Source organism: Pagrus pagrus (assembly GCF_965226575.1).
Source record: "Pagrus pagrus genome assembly, chromosome: 4".
NCBI lineage: Eukaryota > Metazoa > Chordata > Actinopteri > Spariformes > Sparidae > Pagrus > Pagrus pagrus.
Window position 1 is genome coordinate 19,486,190 of NC_140188.1, and position 23,226 is coordinate 19,509,415.

General features: G+C 41.4%; 1 protein-coding gene across 1 annotated transcript; it reads left to right on the forward strand.

Annotated features, from left to right (window-relative positions):
* The first annotated feature begins 3,958 nt into the window (after window positions 1–3,958).
* Window positions 3,959–19,825, forward strand: stard10 (StAR related lipid transfer domain containing 10). The gene is made up of 6 exons (XM_084350755.1): window positions 3,959–4,801; window positions 13,202–13,349; window positions 13,464–13,567; window positions 17,413–17,530; window positions 17,992–18,044; window positions 18,799–19,825. Exons 1-6 carry the CDS (start codon window positions 4,643–4,645, stop codon window positions 19,006–19,008), a joined length of 792 nt encoding a protein of 263 aa, XP_084206881.1. The 5' UTR covers window positions 3,959–4,642; the 3' UTR covers window positions 19,009–19,825.
* Window positions 19,826–23,226: the final 3,401 nt, after the last annotated feature.

The following is a 23,226-nucleotide window of genomic DNA, read 5'->3' on the forward strand; positions in this document are numbered from 1 at the left end:
TGCTTGAACCGGGTTACTGCAGTGGGGTGGGCCCACACAGGACAGGAAGCAGCGAGTCTCTCACATTTCTGATGCCTGTCGTCCAATAGACACATATACATATATAAGTATATATGTATATGTGTCGTTGGAGATTTCAGCAAAGACGTAAAGCAACGCGACGAGGTGAGCGGTTGAGTTTTATGCGCATGCGCAATGCTGACCGTTACTTTTAAAATAACCCATGTATTTTACAAGAGAGCTGTCTTGTATTTGCAGTGCAACATGAAACAATGCTCCTCGCACAGCCATTAATTTATTGTATCCGGGCAGAACAGAGTTGTTTTGGCTCTCTGGTCTATTCGTATACACCTAAATTTGATGACACAAGCGGTTATTTTGTCAATGTACCTGTCCTTTGATAGTTCATCATGGCCGCCAGATGGCATCAAAGCGCAGTGTAAGTTGGCCATTGCAGGTAAATGTCATCATCTTCGTTAAAAGCCATCTTAGGTTTCGGACATGACATTGAAAATGGTTGGATGAATTAGTTATCTTCATTGAAAACAACTTCTAGGCAGAGAAAATGCTGCACCTTTATTACAATATTCATCCATTCTTCTTTTTGTGACTCAGTCATCTCATCTCATTTCTCTGTCATTTGAACATTTTTAGTGTTGATAGGAGAAAAGATTATTTTTACATGCCTGTGATTTATTATAGCCTATGAGATATTGTTGATATACCTGGGGCCTTCCTCCCCAATGTGAAAACACTGGTTTTTACTTAATCAGCCTCACTGTGATTGCCAAAGAGAGGATAAAATGATAAGTAAAAAGTTTTTAAAATATTTAAACAGTTCTTGTATCAGGGAAAACACACACACACACACACACACACACATAAACACAGGGATGTCGACAAAAGCAGGGCTGTTGCTAAGGTTGAGATTTGAGGGGAAACGTTGCATTAATTTATTACTTCCTGCACAAGAAACCCTAGCTTTATATTTCTGATGATAATACATTTCTTGTCTTTAAAGTCGCATTGAAACTAGTGGAGTAAAGCTGCAGTGTATTAAGTGGGTATGTTGTGTGCTGCTAGCAGTTCTGTGCCTCACCACACATGAATCATGAGAGGACATCATGCTCTGCCATCATAAATCCAATGGCACCTTTACCAGCCAATTCATTCGAATGCTATGGCTTTGCACTACAAACACTGAAAAGGTTACCTCTCATTGATATGTTCAGGGTCGTATCTGTGTCTAAAGCATTTTAAAAACTCAATATAGTAACATTATGTGATGTGTGTGTCCTTGTCCTGTTTCATTGCAGACATATTGAAGTATCATAGCAGGAAAAAAAAACACCTATCGCAAAGAGAGTGAATGCCTGTCTGTTCACTCTTGTTTTACCTCCTCGGCCTCTATCACTCTCCCTCTTCTTTCTTTGCCTCCTCCATCTGTGCAGTTCTTTCTCTGTGTAGCGTTTCCACACTTATTCCAGTTGTGTCACTGTTACCTGTGGATGACGACCGGGGAAAACAGTGCATCTTCCTGTTTTGGTTGCGCAATTGCAGACGAGCTTCCATTGCGACGTAATTTGTTCTTCATATTTTGCTGGAAAAATGAGCCCGGTGGCAGACTGGATAGCATAATGAAAGCGAAGACTTATGGGGAACCAATCTATATACATACAGTGTAATTTTTGTACAGCCTTTACTTTGTGCAATCGGTAATTACTTCAAAATTCAAAAAAGTTGTCCATTGCCAATTTAAGCAAGGCTGTCACATGGTAAATGGACTGTGACCACTTGTCACATTCAGCTGTTCATACAAACACAATCCAAGAAAAACTGCTCCAGCATATATAGAGTGGGTAGCACATGGCAGCACAATGGCTTGAGTGTGGGCTTTAAAGACAGTTTCAATAACCAAGAAGCTGTATTGCTCCTGTTCTCAGCAATGACTCAAGTCCATGCTTGTGGGAGGGGAGCACACCTAAATGACAGTGTTTTTCTGTGATGGGTGTACATGCAGTGTTTAAAGATGACCAGATCAGACTACTAGCCTGTGTGGGTGTGCCTATGATGTAGATCAGGGTGGTAGGTTAAAGCTCTTTGGCTGTAATACAGTGCCTGTCAACCACCACAAAATAAAACATTTTTTAATTAGCCTATCTCATATATATATATATATATATATATATATATAGACACAAATATAGTTATATGATTGTAAGAACAAAATGTATGATGCACTTCAGATTTTTTGGGCCTCAAGATGTCGTGAGAACACCCACAGATCAAATGGAGTGAAGGAGGCCGATAATGGGCTTACACACACCAAGATGAAAGGATGGAGAGGGATGAAATAGAAAATGACAGGATGGACTGAGTGAAAAATGGACAGAGACAGGAGAGCAGAGTGAGTATTACACATACATGGTGACATTTACATTCATGTTGCATTATAGCAAATGTGTAGGATGTTTATTGTTCTCAATAGTAGTGAGATTATTGTTGTAATGAACAGTTCAGAAGGACGGAAGACAGACAGACAGACAGACAGACATGTGAAAGACAAACTTTCCACGTCAGCCAACAGGAGCCAGGCGCGCGCCTGCTGCTCCGTGAGCAAATTAGTTTACAAAAAGGTGCGCGTGAACGGTGTGATAGCGCGTGTTGCGTTCAAATACTGTCGGTGGTATGAAAATTTGATCAATAAAACTGGAGTTCCCTGCATGAATTGCCGTAGAAAACAAAAACAGTGGCACCATTATGCAACTTCTTACTTAAAGGTCCTATCTGTAAGCAAAGTTGAGTTGAAGTTCATTAAAGTGTGTTCACATGTCTTTGGGACTACTTCTGCAGATGTGAAAAAAGTAGCATAAAGCCTTTTGTTCCTCCAGAATAAACTGCATGTAATTACCTCAAGCGTTGTCACTCAGTGGCTAGGTTGCAATATTGGTAATGTAGGCTTCAGGTTTTGAAAAGGAAGAATGCTTGGCATAAAAAAGGTAAGTTGAGGAGAACAAAAAAAAAAGTAATTTCACTTGTAAGACGAGACGTGAAAGCTCATCCATTTGGTTTGCGCTAGAAAACTAACCTGGGAATTCCACTGGTTGCATGTATGTGCTCTGTGCTCCGTCATCCGTCAACCCCCACCGGCTGCATTTTGAGTGCAGCACAGCGCAACACTGGCAGTTCCCGCAATAATTACAGAATGAAGTGTGACCGCAGTTATACATATGTGTTAATATGTGGGAATTTTGGGGTAAAGTTATTGAAACTCCCTAGTAATGTCTGTTTTTCACAGGAACCTGTCCCAGTGACAGGCATTAAAGGTCCCATATTGCTAAAAGTGAGATTTCCAAGTGTTTTTTTTTTTTAGGGTTAGGTACTATACATATACTGCATAGGTTTCAAAATGCTCGACCACAGTCTGTGTTCAGCAACAGAGCCTTCAGACGAGCTGTCAGGACTTCCAGAAGTTTGTGATGTCACAATTGTCACTGCCCTCAATGCACCCAGCCAAGATTGCAGAGACACAGAGGGTGGTGCTTGATCAGGCCTGTAAGAGCTGACCAATCAGAGCAGACCGGGGAGGGAAGCTTTAAAGAGACAGGCACTAAAACAGAGTGTGAATAGAGGTGCTGCAGCAATGGACAGTAAGTAAAATTGTGTATTTTTTAACACTAAAACATGTGAACCTGAAAATGAGCATGATAAAGGATTCTTAAGAATAATTATGTAAAAATAGCCAGTCTTCTTGCTGATAGCCTGTAGCCTACAGATGATGCATACCACTGTATTTAATGCGGGTTTTCATTAAAGATGCTGCTTCGAGGAAATAAGTTACACGAACAAAATGTCCTCAGAGTGGGTTTTACGAGGAGCCCCTGAAGGCAGCACAGGGAGGCGTTACCACTGTAGCCGTGGCTGCGTCACCTGCCTGCTCTGCCGCGTCTCTCCTCCTCCTCCTCCTCCTCCTCCTTTTCCTCTTATTTCTCACCGCATCTCCCCTCCACCACCTGCCACAGCAGCGACGCAGCGATGGAGAGCTGCTGCACATTAATGTAAGCCCACCAAAGAAGACCACAACTGAGAGAGAGGGAGACACAGAGACGGGTGAAGAAGAGGGAGATTGAGAAAGAGACAGAAAAAAAGGGAGAGTGACAAGCGGAAGCGCAGAAACATATGGTTTGTGTGGAGAGCGGCTGCTGACCGGGGCTGAAACTTACTCAACCAACTAATATGCACATTTGATTCGTCCATCTCATTTTTAGACACTTCTCTGCTCCATTTTTCCTCTCGTGCTCTCACCTGTTTCCGTCCGCGGCTTTTTAACACCTGTGTGTGATTAGTTTGTGCCGGCTGGATTGCGGCTGTTGGACCTCCCTGAGCGCGCACGCTCACACGCACACGGATCATCACAAGACGCGGTGCAGCCCTACAAAAGCTTCTTGCGAGGAGGAAATTGAATTAGACAAGTTATCTCCACAGGAGGAGGAGGACAAGAGTAGCTGTGCTCTCGGCTTCCCTTCCTCCCTACCCCCGGCTGGCTCATCGCGTCTCCTCCCGGGCCCACCAGGAGTCTCTATCAGAAGACCCCCCTCCCCTCCCTTTTTTTTTTCTCCTCTCTCCTCCCCGGTAACGAGCCATGTCTGGACAGACTGTGACCATCCCGGACGACCGGGCATTTGCCAGCTTCAAGGCGGAGTGTCTGTGCGAGGAGGGCTGGAGCGTGAGGTACAGCAAGTTGGGGACCACTGTGTGGAGCCAGGATCTGGAGGAGGGGAAGTCCGTCCACAAAATTAAGGTGAGTTGTGTTACAAAACAACAAAGTAGGCATTTGATCTGTTCGCCTACTCTCCACAGAGTGCTAGAAATATAGCAACCCCCCCACAGAAATATTAGAAAGTACCACAGAGGAAGAAAGAAACCCTGCTGTACTGTATACTCCAGCTGGCAGGGAAGTGCTTCATCTTAATTCCCTTATGATTCAAACTGCTGACGTGCTTTATCCACTGCTTTTTACCGCAGAGGCTTCCCTAACCCACCAACAGCTTATTCATATAAACGAGAATGTAATTAGATGACACAGCACACTGCATGTAACCAAACTGGTTTAAAGGTGCACTGTGTCGTTTTTGAGGAAGAAATGTGAATCACTAAATAAATAAAGTCTGTTTGTTTTCATCAACAAACTGACCTTAAAGGACAACACAGTTTCATACTGTTTCACCTTGTTTATATGTGGCGGACCCTGCCACCTTTCTAGCTTTAAACAGTGTTCTGGGGACCTTATTTTCCTCTGAGAACAGCTTGTTTATTCAGTTTGTATTATAACCTAATTCATATCATAAATATAAAAATTCTGGAGTTTAACTCCAAAACTACCTTTTAAGAAAAAGTCCAAATATGATGTTAACAATGCAACTGCAGTAAATAACTGTTAAGTGAATACATCCTGTGTTATATTCGCTCCTCTATTTATAAATGTGAATAGTGGTGGTGTCGCGATGCACACTATAAGAAATCCCCCCCAACTAAAGAGAAGTGAGAGCGGGAGTCATTATCAGGAGGCAGGTTTAATGCTCCGGAGACGCCACATTCCTTTGCCAGTGAAACTGTTTTCAAGCCTCTACCTGAAAGACATTAGACGGTGTCGCGTGTAACATGTCGGCCTACTTTGGTGGTTTCTGTGGAGTTTCATTTATTTAACTCACTGGGAGGGAAGTGGAAAAAAAGCATGCACTGAAATAATGACATGGTACAATAGACAATAGAAGTGACTAGGCCCAAAAGGGAATCGTCAATTAGCTGGTACAAAATGAGAAGTCTTTTATTCTGTGGTTTCTTCTTTTGAAATCCGAGGATTTGCTGCTTTCCTCAGTTTCACATTAATCGAAATTGATTATCCTTAGGTTAAGGGACAACATATAGAGGTTAAAGAGAGTATGTTGGGCTCTGATAACCTGTGATGGCATACAGTTTGAAATTAACAACAGAAGGCGCAGTGGGTCGAAGAAAATGTAGTTTTCCCTGATCATTGTATATGTAAGGTAATGTGACAGGCATGTGAAAGTACTTGATCAGTAAACTTGGTTATCTAGTCAAATAGCAGTCGTGGCAGTTTGTCTCTAACTTTAATGTTTGTCTTGGGAGTTGGTGTGGAGCCATCATGAGGACGGCAATCTCACCCCAGGCCATGGAAAAACTGCCAGCTAACACTTGTTGTTTGACCAAAGTCCTAAATAATGCTTTGTTAGTGTTCTGGGACAAAGACCCATAGGAAAAAAACTAAGTCAGACTCTGCCTTCATACCACGTTTGCTGCAAAAAATAGAGGAGTTTTCTCTGAGAATATGAATAAATTACTATAGTAGTAGCTTTATCACTTGAATTTGAATTTACTTTGAACTTGAATAAGAACTGACCTGATGAGCCAGATTGTTTGTTACACAGAACCATCTGGGAACTCACCCTTACAAACCGTTTGTAAAAGGGCAAGCTCTTTCAAAAAGTACTTGGCAGGCAATTGGATGAACCATCTGTCTATCATCATCTCTCATGGGCATTGTTCACCAATTAAGATGAATGAACCATGTTATTTAAAGCAACAATATGTCACTTTCAGTATTGTCAGTATTTTACAACGTGGAAATGAGACTCAACAATAAACCGTCTTTCTCCAAAAAGGTACATATTGTTGCTTAAATAGGAGAGTGGCAGCGAATACATGTTTTGGATCAAGAAAAACCTTCAGTGCCATTCTGCCATCGTTTTCTAACGAACAGTCTCTGTTATCACTGGTCATCACAGCTAAACTACATCTGTGGCTGCCAGTAGTTCCTCGCAGGACACTAATTGGTGGAAGCACTGTGGTTCGGACACATCCAAACAATGTGGACAGTGTCACTTGTTCCAGTGAAATCTAGCTGCAATTATGGCCTGGAACATGTATTATATTCCTGTTATACGTGCAGTTGACTTTGCTAGTGGACACTGAAGCCTCCACTTAGCCTCAGACCTGCCTGACTGGCAATTCAGTGCTTAAATCTCGGCAGTGTCGTCACTTCCACTTTCAGACAGATCTGGCTTCACAGCTGACAGTTTTGGAAAGGTTGCTTCCACATTTCCAACCTTTACAGAACCTACTCATCTGACCGCACATCTGATTACCGCCACTGTCTTTGGGATACATTCAGGGATAGAAATGGGAAATGTGTGTGTGCGTGTGCTTTCCTGCTGGTGCATCCGGGTCTGAGGAGCGTGAGCAAGCCACCAGGTGTTTACTTTGTTGAAAAAAGTGCTGTGTGTGTGCGCATGGGTGTGGGTTTGTGTGCATAGGGATGTGCGCAGAGCCAGAGCAGCAGAGGGTTTTTCTCAGCCCCCTTTATCTTTGTACCTGTGAGGCAGAATCTTTGTGTGCGTGTGTGTGTGGTGAACGGGCAAATTAGGATTGGCCATGTGGTTCCTCAGGGTATATCCTGTGTGTCCTGAAGGAGAGGGGTATCATGTGTGCATCGGCAGGGAATGGAGTGTATGTGTTAGTGTGTGCAGAGGATAAGGGTTGTGCTTATTAATGCTTTTTCATACAGGACAGGTGTGTTTCCTCAGGAACAGCTCTGCAAACAGAGAGAAAGTGCACACAGACGCACACATTTAGAGTTGGGGTGGGGTTTCTACATACAACTGAAACTTTATCTTTATGTAAATATGACAGTTACAGGAGCCTAATTTTGCATGGTACACTAGTCTTTATCTGTGGTTTCCTTTCAGTGTCATTTTATCCAAACACAAGTTTCTTTATTCCTCTGTAAATCTATAGAAAATGATAACATTAGTTGTAGTTGTGTGTGCTCATAGGTGTGTGCTTGTGTGTGTGTGTGTGTGAGGGTAGGGGCATACAGAGATGCCACAGATACAGCTCGTCTATTTATAGCCGAAATAAAAGCATGCATCTTTGCTGATGCATGTCGAATGATTAATGTGAGTGTTGAGACTTAACGCTCTCTTCCTGTTTCAGTTTCCACTCTCGGGCTGTAGCATCAACAGCAGTAAAGAAAGAGTGATATGTGTCCAAATCAGAAAGTGAGAGAGAACAGGCTGGCAATCATCATTATCATTAGTGCTATAATTATCATCAGCTTCATTTTCATTGTAATCATTGCCATATTCATCAATAATGACTTTTGAGTCACGGTGTGATCACAGCTGTAATCACTCACGCCAACCGGCATCATCATCATCTCATTTGTCAGCACATGACTCCACACATGGTGCACAGTGTGTGGGTGTGTGTCAGTGTGAAGGTGGTTTTGTGTACTTTTAATAGTTTGACAGTCTTTCAGACAGCTGCCCCACTCCTCCACACATACACACACATATTGGACACTCCTGGGTTTGCCTTCTCCCCCGCTGTCACACAGGGAAGCCCGGCTCTGAGTCACACACACACTCACCCCTTTTATTTTATATTTTTTTTGTAATTGTCTTCCGCAGTCATGTATCGGCACTCAGAGGAGTAAGTAATGAGAGTTGACAGGTTGGCAGGGTGAGGGAGAGAATAGAGTGGCTGAGACAGGGAATAAGGGAGAGAATGAGCAGTGGGTGGACGTGCGGGGATCAGAGGTTGTGTTCTGAGTGGGCCGTGGGCACAATGTGGACTCGGACCAGGCATGAAGAAAAGTCTCACGAAACCACACTCCCAATGTTTGTGTACCTACTCGTCCGCCTTTTGGTCTCCTTCTGCCTCTGTTTTATCTTGCTGAACTCTCTCTCACCCGCTTCTCTCTTTCTCTGTCTCCGTCTCCTTGCTTCATCTGTTGTCTTCACCGAATTAGAGCGTAATAGAATAACGCACACATGTACTTAGCTGGCTGTATGTCTTCATTCTGTGCTGGACGTCTTTTTTTCTCCCTACATCCTCCTCTTTCGCCTTTAACCTTTTACTTCTTCCTCCTACTCCTGTTTGTTTGCCTGTGAATGCGACACATCTCATTATTAGTGTGAATGCTGGAAGGATTTACAACATATGTTCTTTTACATGCAAAAAGCTTTATTGTTATTCTTCTGTTTATTTGCAACTGAACTCCATTCACATTTTTTAATGTAAGTTTTTTTTTTTTTTTAATGTAAGACATTATTCAAAACCCCAAATTAGGCTCAAATGGGAATGGTTTACTATCCCTTTTTCTAAATTCCCATTTTAACTAAGAGCACAAATTTGAGGAGGGAAGCAGAAACAGCTATTTTTCGAAACTGCTCCAGGGCTCACATTTTCGACAATACACACACAAATTTCATGCGGTGTACTCAGCAGTGTCTCCTGTTTCTTCGGATGTCGCCATTCAGGTGATGGGAGTTGGGGCTTTTGAGGTAGAAGCAGGAACATGAGAGGTGTGCCTCAGCTAAAATCCCTGTGATCCGAACTCTCTGAGTCAGGAGTCAAACCTTCATCACTTTGGCGAGTTTTAATTACTGCAGGGAAAACGAGGCTCATATAGATTTTCTAATTAGTGCAGTTTGAAACATGCACGTCAGGTGCTCAATTCAAATTTAATAATGTTAGACATCTTTCATATATCATGAGATTTATGCAACTTTTCAGTCAAATAAAGATAACTTTTGGAAAATAGATGTAAAATAAAACAAGGGGAACACGTTGCTCTTTGGAGAAGGCTCAAGGATTTGGGTGTGCTATGAAAATTGAGCATTAAAATGTTTGTGGCCCATGTAGAATATTTTTAACTGTTTGATTTAACACTAGAAACCCCCAGCCATAAATGGAGCAAAACAGTTTACCTCTCAGATTATTTGCAATGCAGTTTAGCTACTAGTCATTATTCAAGCAATGCAGTTTAGCTCTCCGAATATTTAGCAATGCAGTATAGCTCCCATTTCATCTCCAAGCTTACACTATGTTTGACATCCTCCATCTCTTTCCCAACTTTTCATATTCTTTTCAACTTGTATCTGCTCATTGATACTTTCAGATAGAAACTCTATTCAAACCTTATAATGCTCCCATCATTCATACATTATGAGTTTTATCCAACCTTTTTAATCCTATTCAAAATTACATCTTTTCACACTTTTCCTACTGTTGTAGTTTAACATGTGGAGTTTATAACGAAGAGGCAATTTATTAGAAATAACATAATGTATACTAGTACAATGCCACATGCCTATGACCTCCTGTGCTAAAATATATTATTGAATAACACGTTCATAAGAGTGTCACCAAAAGCTGAACATTTTGACGTCATTAAAGAAGACCTGCTGACGTTTAATGGACTGTATTGGATCCTTGCAATAGCACTTCTTTCCTTATGTATTATATCTTCCATATATCAGTAAGTGCCCTTTACCCCAAAACGAATGTTATACTTTTGTTGCTAAAATTGTTACAAACTCCTTTTAAAATGATGTGACTACACATGTAGTTGTGTTTGGCCTATGTGCTCCGCACCACATTCACCCATTCACATGTTTTTATTCTGTCTGATCTATTTTATTTTGTTGACAGCTTTCGGTGCGTATTAACCTGCTGTCTGCACCCATTTCTACACTGTCTTGTTCTCAGTGAGGATTCTGTGTTCGTGGGATGTCATTTCCATTTAGCATTTTCCTTGTTTCATTGTGGCTGGTTGTGAAGCCCTATGAGACTGTAGATTGTCTAAGGGCTATATGAATAAAATTGATTTAAACAGCAGTGGCGCAGCTTTTACATACGGTCTGCACAGGGACATTGTTGTACATGTCCACTCTGGATTCAGGGGCAGTAAAATAACATTTCTTGAACAAGTGGGTTGAAAGCCAAAATGGGACATTGAGCATTATAATGATTTTTGGTCCCAAGACAGTTAACTTCCATTTATTTTTGGTCTTGGTGTGAAAAAAGCTTTGGGAAATGGTGACTTTTTGTGTGTCATCCATCCTCACTTTTATCTTATCTCACTTTACTTATCCTCCTTTTTTCCAACCTTTATTTGTGGAACACTGACGATGACAACTTCTTAATTATTTGGTCCTTCTTGTAAATTCAGTATATGTTATACATTTAGTTCTGTATTTCATTTAGTAAGAATCGTTGAGGTACGTGTTTATTTGCGTATAGTGTGGGGAAGTGAGATTCGATCACAAGTGGTCACTCAAAATGCATATCGAAACACCTAATGAAAATGTCAATTCTTAAAGTTGGCCAACCAGTGACACTTTGTTCCTAGTTATTGTGAATGTCTGTCTGGTTAATAGATGGCTGTTGTAGGCTCTGGAGATCGAAATATTGGTCCGTCTGTCAAGGTGGTCAAATGTTAGCATGCCAACATGCTAATGCAAAGAAGTGTTGGGCAAGTTACTTTCAAAATGCAATATATTGCATATTACTAGATACCTTAATTTTAAAGTAATATATTACGTTACAATATTACTGTCTGCGTAGAGTAATATATTACTTATTACGCTTACTTATTGGTTTCATTCAACAAAATGCCAAAATAACTTATCTAGAACAATTAAATAGCCCCAAGTTTCTCACTGATGTTAGCTGATGATGTTCACACTGCTCTCCCTAAATACAACCTCACTAAGCTGCTAGCACAGCTGTCGACCCTCAGTCATGTTATTTTACTCTTTCAATGGCAGAAGTATTAGTCAGTGAGTGTTATTAAAAGATTTTGCAGATCCATATCTGAATGAGCACTTCAGATAACGAGCTTGTCAACAGCAAGTGCATATTTTGTGCTATTACACCAAAGGTGAGCCTGTAATATTTCATTAGCTGTGTTATTGTAGGCTGAGGGGAGATCTCACTTTTTGAACAGCTGTATAGCCAAATGTAGAGAAGAGAAAGGAGGATGGTGTAGATTTAGCTTTAAACCCTCTGGACTGATTTGTAATGGGAGTTAAAACCATCTGGGACAGACAACCACCCTCTGTCAATTTCTGTGTCATTTACTCTTTGTCTCTTGCTCTGTTTTATGTCGGTCTGTCTTAGCCTCTCACTTGGTCTTAAAGTCTCTTTGTGTCACTCACCCTCCATTGTTCTGTCTGTCTTTGTTGTTGTTATTATAAAGACTAATTCCCCCTGACAGTGGTAACTGTAGTAACAGCTGTACTCTTGGGCTGTCTTACGTACAGTGCCATCTACTCCAAACCTGACACAGGCAGCAGGAGTCCCGGTGGTTTCATTAATATGCTGTGACACACCCACACCAACCTTCCTCGTCAACAAGTGCGGATGTGTGAATGATTCATTACATCTAGATTTTATTTTAAAAATGTATCACTGTGATATCCATATATATGTATTAATCTGTATTTTGGCCTACATCACTTTTTGAGTAATGTCGTATTGAATCTAGATTGTAGCATGAAAGGAGTCAATCTAATTTCTGGTTTTAAAACTTGCTTTTATGCAGACAACTGGGGAACTGGATGTTTATTTTCCACTCACAGCCCCTTCTACCCCGTCACATTCACAGATCATTTGACAGACTGTCTGTCTGTGTCCTGTACTGATAAGTGTTTTTAATTTTTCCATTCAACAGCTCAGATACTAGACCTGAGCTGTTGAATGACTCATCTGTGGTCAGTGGCCTGTCTCTTCATTTTTTTTTCTAATTTTTCTTTCTCACTGTCACACACACACACACACACACACACACACACACACACACACACACACACACACACACACAGACACACACACGCACACGCACACACACACACACACACACACACAGTTTCTGTTCTCTGACCATCTGATGTCTAATCTTTTACACATCAGTTGCCATTTTTGTATGCGTTTGTGTATTTCTGCAGCACTTACATTCACGCGTCCTCTTTATTTAATCTTTCAGTTTGCATATTAGATTAAGTATGGGTGTTGGATTTTGGGCTTTGATGTGTTCATCAGGGTTTGTTTTCATTTCACACCCACCTCTGTCAGAATGAACAGCCTCAACTGTCTCTCCAACAATGGTCCAGTACTTACTGTGAATTTATGGGATGCAACATAATTAAAATCTAATGGAGTTTCCTGCTTTATAGCTTGCATTGGATAGAGCTCTGAAATGTCTTTTGCATGATTAGTGCAACAGCATTAGTTATGTATTTAAATCTGGTTCAGTCAATGATTTTTTTCCTCTCTTTTTACTTTTATTGCCTAAAAATAAACTCTGTCTCTCTTTCTGTCCGTCTCTCATTCTCAGTGTCAGATGGTATGTAAGGACGTTTCAGCTGAGACCATGTACGACGTCCTCCACGACATCGAATACAGAAAGAAATGGGACACGAACGTCATTGAGACCTTCGATATCGGGAAGCTTACGGTCAATGCGGATGTTGGTTACTACTCATGTAGGTTGCACACTGGCATGTAAAGATGTGTTGTTTATAAACAGTAGAGACACGCATGACGTGCACATTGATCTGTAATGTCTTGTTTGCTGGAATCTTCTTGTTTGTTAATAGGGAAGTGTCCGAGTCCTCTTAAGAACCGCGATGTCATCACGCTTCGCTCCTGGCTGCCAATAGCAAAAGATTACATCATCATGAACTACAGTGTCAAACATGCCGTAAGTATAGACAAACACACACGCACCCACATAGGGCTTATACATGCTCAGCTGAGGCCCTGCTCATTCACCCCTTTATAACTCTTTGCATGTGTGTTCAAAGGTGCATTGTGAAATGGCCCGTTTCGAAATGAGTGCACATTGGGTGAGCACACATAAACGTTGATCCAGTTTAGGAAGCTTAAGGGCGTCGTGCTGTACGAAAAGAAATCCTTAAATATTTGTGGGAAGTCGGCAATACAAAGCTGTGTGTGCCTGCCAGTCAGTTTTTCTTCCTGTCTAACAGCTAACGTACTTTCTCAAACAGAGAATGGTGGTGTGGTTAATTGTCATATGTTGTTGTTACCGTCACAACCAGACGGCTGTTCTAGCAAGATAAATATCACTAGCATGGGTTAGCGACAGCATCGATATTAGCATGGACCAGCAGCATGATATTAGCAGGGATAATAATGGCTGTCACTCAGCCATAAGTTCTTCTTGGGTATTGAGGAGCTGCAGAATTTATTCATGGTCAAACTGTAACCTGTATTGTTCATTAACTGCCATTACACAACTTCTCTGCTAAACTTTCCCTCTGCTCCAACAGCAGAAAACAGCTTTGTGAGTATTTGCCGATCAGTGTGGCTCATCAACATTGTCAGGAAAGGGCTCAAAAAACTATGACGTATCATTAAAAATACCAAAACACACTGGAAGGGAGCTTTAAACATCCTCTGCATGCAGGAAGTAAAGAGAGCTTGGCACCTTTCCAAAGAGAGCATTCCCTTTCCTCGTGCCCCTGATGCCTTTACCTGGGGGAAACATAGATCTACCGTGTGCTGGCACTGCTTCGTTGTAGGTGTAGGAAAGTTCATCGATTCAGTTGAATACATTGTGTTTTTAGTTCGGCTTCCAGTTGTGCTTTTTAGGGGAATGCCAAAGGCCAGTAAAATAGGCTGATTAGAGACCGTATGAGTGACTTTCAGTTTGGAATCGGGCCCAAATCCTCAGACTTTAGTTTGGCTGCATTTCTGCGTTTCTCGTCCAACTGGAAGAAGAGGACTATCTTGTGTGAAAGCTGTTACTCATCACCTCTTTTGAGGGCTGCAACAACTGGTTATATCCATTGTAGATTAATATGGTGATTATTATCGCAATTAATTGATTATCTGGTTTATAAACTGCCAGAAGATAGTGAGAAAAAGCCTTTCACAGTGTCAGGATTATCACATTACTGTAACATGAGACAAAGAAAATCCTCATGAGGCTGGAACCAGATAATGTTTGGCATTTTTGCGATGAAAATTACTTATTTGTCCAATGATCAGCTAATCAATCAACCAAGTCACTGTTTCAGCTGTATCTCTCTCGATACAGGCTCTCGTCTTCTTTCCCTTCATTGTTTCTTGCTTCAGTCTTTTTCCCTCTTTGTGTCTCACTCTCAGTTTCGCTCACTAATATAATGTTTACAGAAGGATAAGACCTCTCATGTGACTGTTAGCTGTTGACTTCCGCCTCCCCTTCCGCATTCCTGCATTAACAAGTGGTTTGGAAAATAATAGACAGAATGTGTGTGTGTGTGTGTGTGGGTTTGTGTCCCGTGTGTGTGTGTGTGTGTGTGTGTGTGTGTGTGTGTGTGTGTGTGGGTAGCCAAGGTCATTCTTGATAGTCAGTTGAATTTGAGAGCTTGAATTGTGGAGTGCAGCTTAAGAGGATACCTTATAGACTGCTGAGGTCATGCGTCCATCGCGAGGAGTCAGTCAACCTGTCCTGTATTTGACACCACATTCATTTGTTCACATGATTAATAAAAACTGTTTGTCCAGTCAAATCTGGGAAAAGTTTCAGCAATCAGTCGTTAGGGGTAACTGTGGTCTGCTCCACGGCTGAACTTACTTTTGGGAGGAAGAGAGGTCTATATATTTATAGTAGGGCTACAGCTAATTACTGCTAATGACCACTAATGACTTTATTTCATTTAATCTATCGAGTCCTTTTCAGCCACAATGAGACATGGCTCCAGGATCTCCCGGTCTGTCGGTTGCTCCATCACTTTGGTGTCAACTAAAATCAGCTATTGGGTTAATGAAATGTTGTACAGATATTCATGCTCCCCAGAGGATGATGATTTCTGAATCTGTTTTCAACTGGTTGTGAAACAGTCCTTAATTTAATATCAGTTAATCTAAATGACCTACATAAGCAAACTATTTCTATAAAATCATTCTTAATGCCTGAACCGAAGAAGCTGCTCTATAGTCTGGTGGTATGGCGGCTGGTACTTTGGTATTGCCAGCCAGCAGCAGAATATCTGGTTTGCCTCGCTACCAAGCTTCATGTTGCTGTTGGCTTTTTATTATGAAGACATAACATTACGAGGGAACGTTGATTACTTTAGCTTTAGCCCGACAAACTTTGTTTCATAACATAATATTATGGTTGTTAATCTTACATAGCCACTAATAGATACATGCATCCGGCAACAGCTGTGTTTCAATGAGAAAAATAGTATTTATAATAGTTTGTGTCTTTCTTTAACTCGCGTCTATAACAAATGTATGAACTAGCCAGATCAAGATCTTTACAACAGGAGTCGGTGGCTCTCATTTTTCTTTTCTTTTTTTTGCCCTCAGGGGCCGCCAGAATCAACAAATAATGAAAGTTCCTTGTAGCTGCTTTAAGAGCTACCATCAGGGCAACATTTTAATTTGTCCTGCACTTTTTTATGACCAAAATACCTGCAAAACTAGTGGCATTTCCCTCAACCTCAGCTCTACCTAGTGTTTAGTGCTAAATGAGCAAATGTTTGCATGCTACCTGATCAAACTAAAACGGTGAACATGGTAAACATTATGACTGATAACCACCAGCATGTAAGCATTGTCGTTCTGAGCTTGTTAGCATGCTGACATAAGCATTTAGCTCAAAGCACTGCAGTGCCAAGGTAAAGCCTCACAGAGCTGCTAGCATGGCTGTAGTCTCCAGCTCTGTGTCAAAAATAACAAAAGCCCGTTGCTAGTTACCAAAGTTCAGAGTGATACCTTATGATGACTTGTTTTGGCAGACCAACAGATCAACTAACTGATTGACTATCAATCACTCAAGTCATAAGAGATGAAGTTTCCTGGTAAGGCCAATGTGTCAAGACTGTAGACGGACACCTCATTGCTGACTAATGCTTCTGATTTCCTGCAGTCTCTCCGACAAAAAAAACCCTCTCCATTAGCTCAGAGCAATATAATGTTGTCTCTGATTACCCAGAAACCTGCAGATTGAATGATTCCCAAAAGCTGTCTTTGTTCTTCACAAAATTCCTACTACTAGAGAGGTGCAGGCACCAAAACTGTAAGTCCAATAGTGTAGAAAAGATAAAGCGGTTATCTGAGGTTCTCCCCTGATAAAGGTTCTTTTGCTGACTGCTCTGTGTGCCCCTCAAGTTCTCCACACGGTGTCTGTCCCAGTTAGCTCAGGCTAACCGCTACTGAATCCATCATGAATAATGATCTTTAGATATATTATGAGGAGGCAGCAGTTGAATAGTGGGCTTGAGCTGGCCTTTACTGCTGTGTTATTCACGGACTGGATTTGCATCAAAAAGATGATGGTGAAGCAGAAAATCCGATGGACTGGCAGCAGAAAAACACAGTGGTGCCCACTCTGCACAACTTATGTCAACCATTTGATAGATATTCACGAAGAGCTGAAGACAACACGTTTTAATTTTTAGCAGTGATTTCTGAATATGTGCTTGTATTCATGCATTTATTGAGTGGTTATTTCAGTTGTACAGTTTAGTTTCCATGTACTGAAAAAGGGTGATGTCCGTTCTAATAATAATCTGTTAAACTCTGTGGTCTCTACAGAAATACCCTCCTAAAAAGGAAATGGTGCGAGCTGTGTCTCTTCAGACTGGCTACATGGTCCAGTGGCAGGGACCCAGCCGCTGTATCCTCACTTACTTGGCCCAGGTGGACCCACGAGGTAACCACACACACGCATGCAGACATGCACACACTCACTCAGGTGCTCATGCTCCAAGTTGTAATAAATGATTCATTTCCATGCCTTTATGTGAGAACAAGTCGCCATAGTTACCATATGAAGGACAGAGTCTATTCCTCTCTTCTGCTGCCTTCTCTTTCTTTTGCGCTCTTCTTCCATTCATTAGTCTTTTCCTCTTATTCTCCCTTTAATTCACTTCTTTACCGTCACTCTCTTGCTTGCAAGTGCCGATTGTGTAAAGCTCTTTAATCCGGCTGTAGTGAGTCGCAAGTCGCACAGCTTCACTTTGATCCTGGATGACATGACATGTAATTAAGCAGACGTTAAATTCCTTTTTGTACCTTCCCACATCCTCCTCTTCCCTCTCTCATTCTCTCTCACTTACAATCTCATCCTCACACTTTTCCCCGTCTTCCTCTGTTCACTGTCTCTCTTTGCAGGTTCATTACCAAAGTGGGTCGTCAACAGGTCTTCCCACTACCTTGCTCCTCGCGTAAGTCATTTGCAGATTAACACAGATTCTGTGATTGTGTTGGGAGTTTGTTGATGTGTTAATCCACAGTGCTTCATTGTTCATTGAGGTTATGCTTATTTCTCCTTCACATTTCAGAAACATACTGTCACTGTATTTGTTTGTCTGTCTGAGTTTGTGTGCATGTTTGATAAATGGGGCAAAGATTCTCTGGAGAGCACCCAGGGATGGAGAAATCCCTTGATGAGTCAGAAAATAGCAGCTCAGCGAGGCGCACAAATCCCACTGACAATAACCATGCTGATGACTTCAACACAATAAATACAAGAAGGCATTTTCTGTCTGGGCTTCACATTTTTATTTTTTTTATCAGGACTCATTTATTATTCAAAATATTGTACAGAGAAAGAATTGAATTGTAACCACATCTACATAATGGCTCTTGTAAATTGTACTTGCTCATAGATACTAGCCACGTAAATACACCAGCTTTTTTCATCAAGAAATAAGTGCATTACTTTGCAAATTAACGCAAATGTCAAATAACTCCCTAACTCCCAATGTTTAAGTGAGAAAAAAATCCTGGATCTGTCCCTTTATCTGGATCTACACCAAACGTTAACAGGGTCTGTTCTGGGCTGAGACCCATCCTTATCAAAGTTTTGTGGAAATCCATTCAGTAGTTTTTGTGTTATCCTGCTGACAAAAACATAACCTCCTTGGCCGACGGGTGTGTTATTTTTGTTGTGTTGTTAATCTATTTTGCTCTTTTTAGGCAATGAAGAAGATCAACAAAGCCTGTTTGAAGTATCCAGAGTGGAAGCAGAGACACAACCCTGGCTTCAAGCCCTGGCTCTACCCCGAACAGACTACATTACCCAACATCCCGCTCTCTGAGCTCAGCATCCAGCGTGCTGAGAGCCTGGAGAAGATTGATGAGAGCTCCCTGGCTGAGACCCAGGATAGAGAAGCAGACAGCGACTAACACACACACACATAGTCATGAATTCGTACATACACAAGCAGAATGCAGGGTTACATGCATGCCTGATCCATAGTGACACATACTTGCATACATACTGTACATGCAGTTGCGTATGCAGGCATGCTAACAGGCACATGTATGGAAGCATTCATGCACACAGACGAACTCATACTTGACCAACTTCATATCATACTTACATACATAATGTATGAACACATTCTATACAGACATGAAACATAGATGCACTCACAGATACACACCCACCCACTCAATCACAGGGGGAGTGAACCTACATATTTTTGCAAGTCAGTAAACTTATCATTGTAAACAGAAAAGGGGCTGTACATGTGATTTTTCATGCCTATTCAAAGGATATCAGTTTTCTAATCAGGACCTATGCAGATCATCATAGCAAAAATATATTTTCAGTAAGAACTACTGTTAAAATGTTTACAGACTAACCTGACAGTGGAGAAAACACCTCAGTACCACCCCTAATGGGCACACACATACACCATTCCCACATGCATTTACACACAGTTTGTGTCTTTCTACCCAGGTCGTCTGTCTTTTACTTATTATGTCTCCATCACATTCTGTAAGCACATGATGAAATACGCAGGTGTGCAGAAGGCAGCTGGAACCCCCAACCCAACCTGCAACCCTCTCTCACACACTAACACACACTTAAACTCACACACAAATACAGATTTAACACTCACATGTACTGTCTTGCTCCTCTATTTGAGAGATGTATGAATGTATGTAGAGTTTAAAAAGATTAAATACAGATTCCTACAAAGGTTTTCAAATTTCACTGGTGAGCTGAGTCATTTTTTTCTGTGTGAGTGTCAGTGTCTCTGCTCAGGTTGATGTCTGATGGTCCCTGCAGGTTTGCATAGTTGTGCTGATGCTAAGAAAAGGTATAAAGAATCATTGACCTGATTAACTGTTTGGTCTGGTGTCATACACACATTCTGTCAGTGACACACACACACACATAACCATTGATTTTTAAATCCTGATCTAAACATGGAAAAACACATGACACACAACCTATTGATAAACTTCTGTGTTTGCATGCGTGTTTGTTTGATGAATGCATGTGTGTGGCGTATGTGTGTGTGTGCGCGCAGTGGCCTAGATCAGAATTAGGAATCCCCAATCTGTTGGCATGGCAACTCTGAGATCAGCTCAGCACCGGAGAGAGACACAGAGAGACGAGAGCTGGCATGTCACAGAGGAAGTGACTTATTGCAGGGTGTACGCCCCTTCTTCCCTATGTAGAATTAGATTGAAGAGCACGTTTACTGTAAACGCACCATGTGCACGACGGCTGCACTTTCTGCCTGCCTGCGATGGGTTAATTGGATGACCTGACACTTTCACTTTCATAGCATAAACTCACACACACAGTAACATGGTTTAAAGTATGGCTGAAGACTGTTAAATATATTAGATGCATGTAATATAATTTGAAAGTCCATAAAGAGGAACATCACACTGAACTATACATCATGCTCTTTTTTTTTGCATGTCATCCACTCTGACAGTTCCCTTTTTACAACATCCGCCTCTGCATATGTGCCTAATGAAATATGAATGATGAAGGAAATAGTATGCGAGAGATGCAAAAAGGCACGAGGTGCATACTCTGTCCTTTTTTCTTTCCTACAGCTGTTTATCCTCCATCCATCCTCAGAGTCTTAATGAGGCCTCTCGCTCAGCCATCATCATTATCTGCATGTGTGTGTGTGTCAGAAGAAAGGGCTGCTAGCACTGCTGAGTGTGTGTGAACTGTGCATCCCAGTGGCATCCCTGCATTGTCTTCCACCCGCCTCCACAGCAGGAGGAGACATAAGCAGCATGACGGCCGGCATCCCTCTGTGTGTGTGTTTCTGCATATGTGTCACACTGGCTGCCACCCCCACAGCAACCCGGCCCACCAGGGCTGAGATCCTGGTGATGACTCATCGTAACCCCACCTCCTCCTCCTCTTCTCTCCCACACCCTCTCGCTCCATCTCTTGTATTTTCCCCCTACTGTCTTTCTCCCCCCTCATCCTTTCCTCAATTTCTCTTCTCCTCTGGCCCCGTTTCTTTTCTTCTCTCATCCTCTCATCCAACCTTTCATCTGCTCCTCATCCAGGCCTCTCATCTCCTTTGATCCTCTTCTTCTGCTCTTCCTCTCTGCCCTTCTCCTCTCCTCATTTCCCCTTTTCTTACTCAAAACCATTTGTTCTCCTCCATTTATTCCCACTTTGTCTCCTCCACAGTCGCCAGCCTTATTTGTTTTCCCTTTTCTGCTCGTTTGTTTGTTTCTGCTTCTCATTCATTTGCAACTTTTACCTCTCCTTCTCTCTCTGCCACTGCTTATCTTTGACTTCCGTCCATCCCCTTCTGTCTCCTTTCCCCAAGCTAATCTTTAGGACAGTCCCCTGATCTTTATCCCAGGTCAGAAGTCAATGACTTGTCACAAGGTGTGTTGTTCATCCAGGCTCGTGAAGGCAACATATTCCCTTTTTACTCATTAGGTGTTTGGGGCAACAGGGCCTCTGAATGTGACATAAGAGGACAAATCACATAAAGACAGAAACACAAAGTCCAAAATGATGATGAATGTTTTCTCTCTGAAACACACGATGTTCAGTAAATGTTTGACAAAGCATTGTGACAAAGTGGGATATATTTAGCACATGAATGTTTTATGTTTGGATGTAGGGTGTGACCGTGAAGTTATGGCTTCCAATTTGGTCCAGCATTTGCCTTTTATTACATGCCAGCGTCCCTTTCTCTCAGTTGCTTTCATCTCGCTGACTCTCGTCACTGTGGCTGAAATGCAATCAAAGGGCCCTTATTTAATAATGTCAGGTCTATTTAGATGCAACATCCTCCTTCTACTTTCCCTTTATAACTTGCTTTTTAAACTTGGTGCTTCTTGAAATTTTCCGCCGGTCTACGAGGCTCAAGAATATCTTCATGGTGAGTGGTTGCCCTCTTCTGGTTCCTATGGGAGCTTACAAGTAACAAATCAGCCGCCTTGTGAATGCCACATCACTGCCACCTCTATAAAAAATATCTGTTCAGAGTTATTTCTACTGGTGGTCACAGCGCTGACTACATATTTCCAAGATTGTACCTGTTTGTACATCCAGGTGGGCTCACAGACTGGACTGGAACCTATGCAATTACATGGATACTTCTCATTTGTCTGATATATTACAGCAACTGTTTTTCAAATGTTGTAATTAAATGTATGTTAATCAATGACTGGTGAATCCACCCAATTTCCACCTATTCTTTTCTTTTTATTTAATTTTATAGCCTTATATTAGTTAAAGGGGCACTATGTAGTTTTGGAGAGGAAATTCAAAGTCAGAATTTTAATATTTACAATATTAATGAGGTAATAATACAAACTCAGAAATATTTATCTTTTCCATAACTGAATAAACAAGCTGTTCTCAGAGGAAAATAAGGTCCCCAGACACTGTTTGAAGCTAGATAGGTGACAGGGTCCACCACATATTTACATAAGTAAAACCGTATGAAGTTGTGTTGTCCTTTAAGGTCAGTTTGCTTATTCTGTTTGTTCAGTCATGAAAGGGAAGAAGTTTGTTTATTTTGTTTGTTAAGGCATTAAATTAAGTCAATACATTTCTTCCCCAAAACTACATAGTGCACCTTTAATACTGTTGCTCTCTGAGGGAAATGAGGAAGCCTGTAGCCCATAAAGTGTGTCTTTTATGGGTGTCTTGTCAGTAGTGAGTTCTCATTTTCAGTAGCCTATATTTCGATGATAGCCCTTTTTCATATATTATAATAGGCCAAAATTGACTTTTTTTGAAAATATATTATAATAGAGGGACTTAAAAGTTATATGGGAAGCCTATATATTCTTAACAGATAAAGCCTTGTCTGTGCTGTAATTATTGCTAGTCAAAGTAAGTGGGATAAAATGAAGTTTAAGTGGATTTGCATGAAAGCAGCCTGGGCTGTCCAGCTTCTTTCAGTGGTCACATGACGGCCGTACGGAAGTTTTTGCAATTTTCTTGCGTCAAGTAACAAGGAAAACACCGGAAACTCTTACTTCCTACCCTACAAAATTAAACGCCACATAAGCAGAAGACGGTATTTATTTTTTATTTTGAAAGGTACATCCGGAAGTTGAACGTTCATTTTATTCTCTCTTGACACTGGCCGTGTGAGTCGCTGCTGC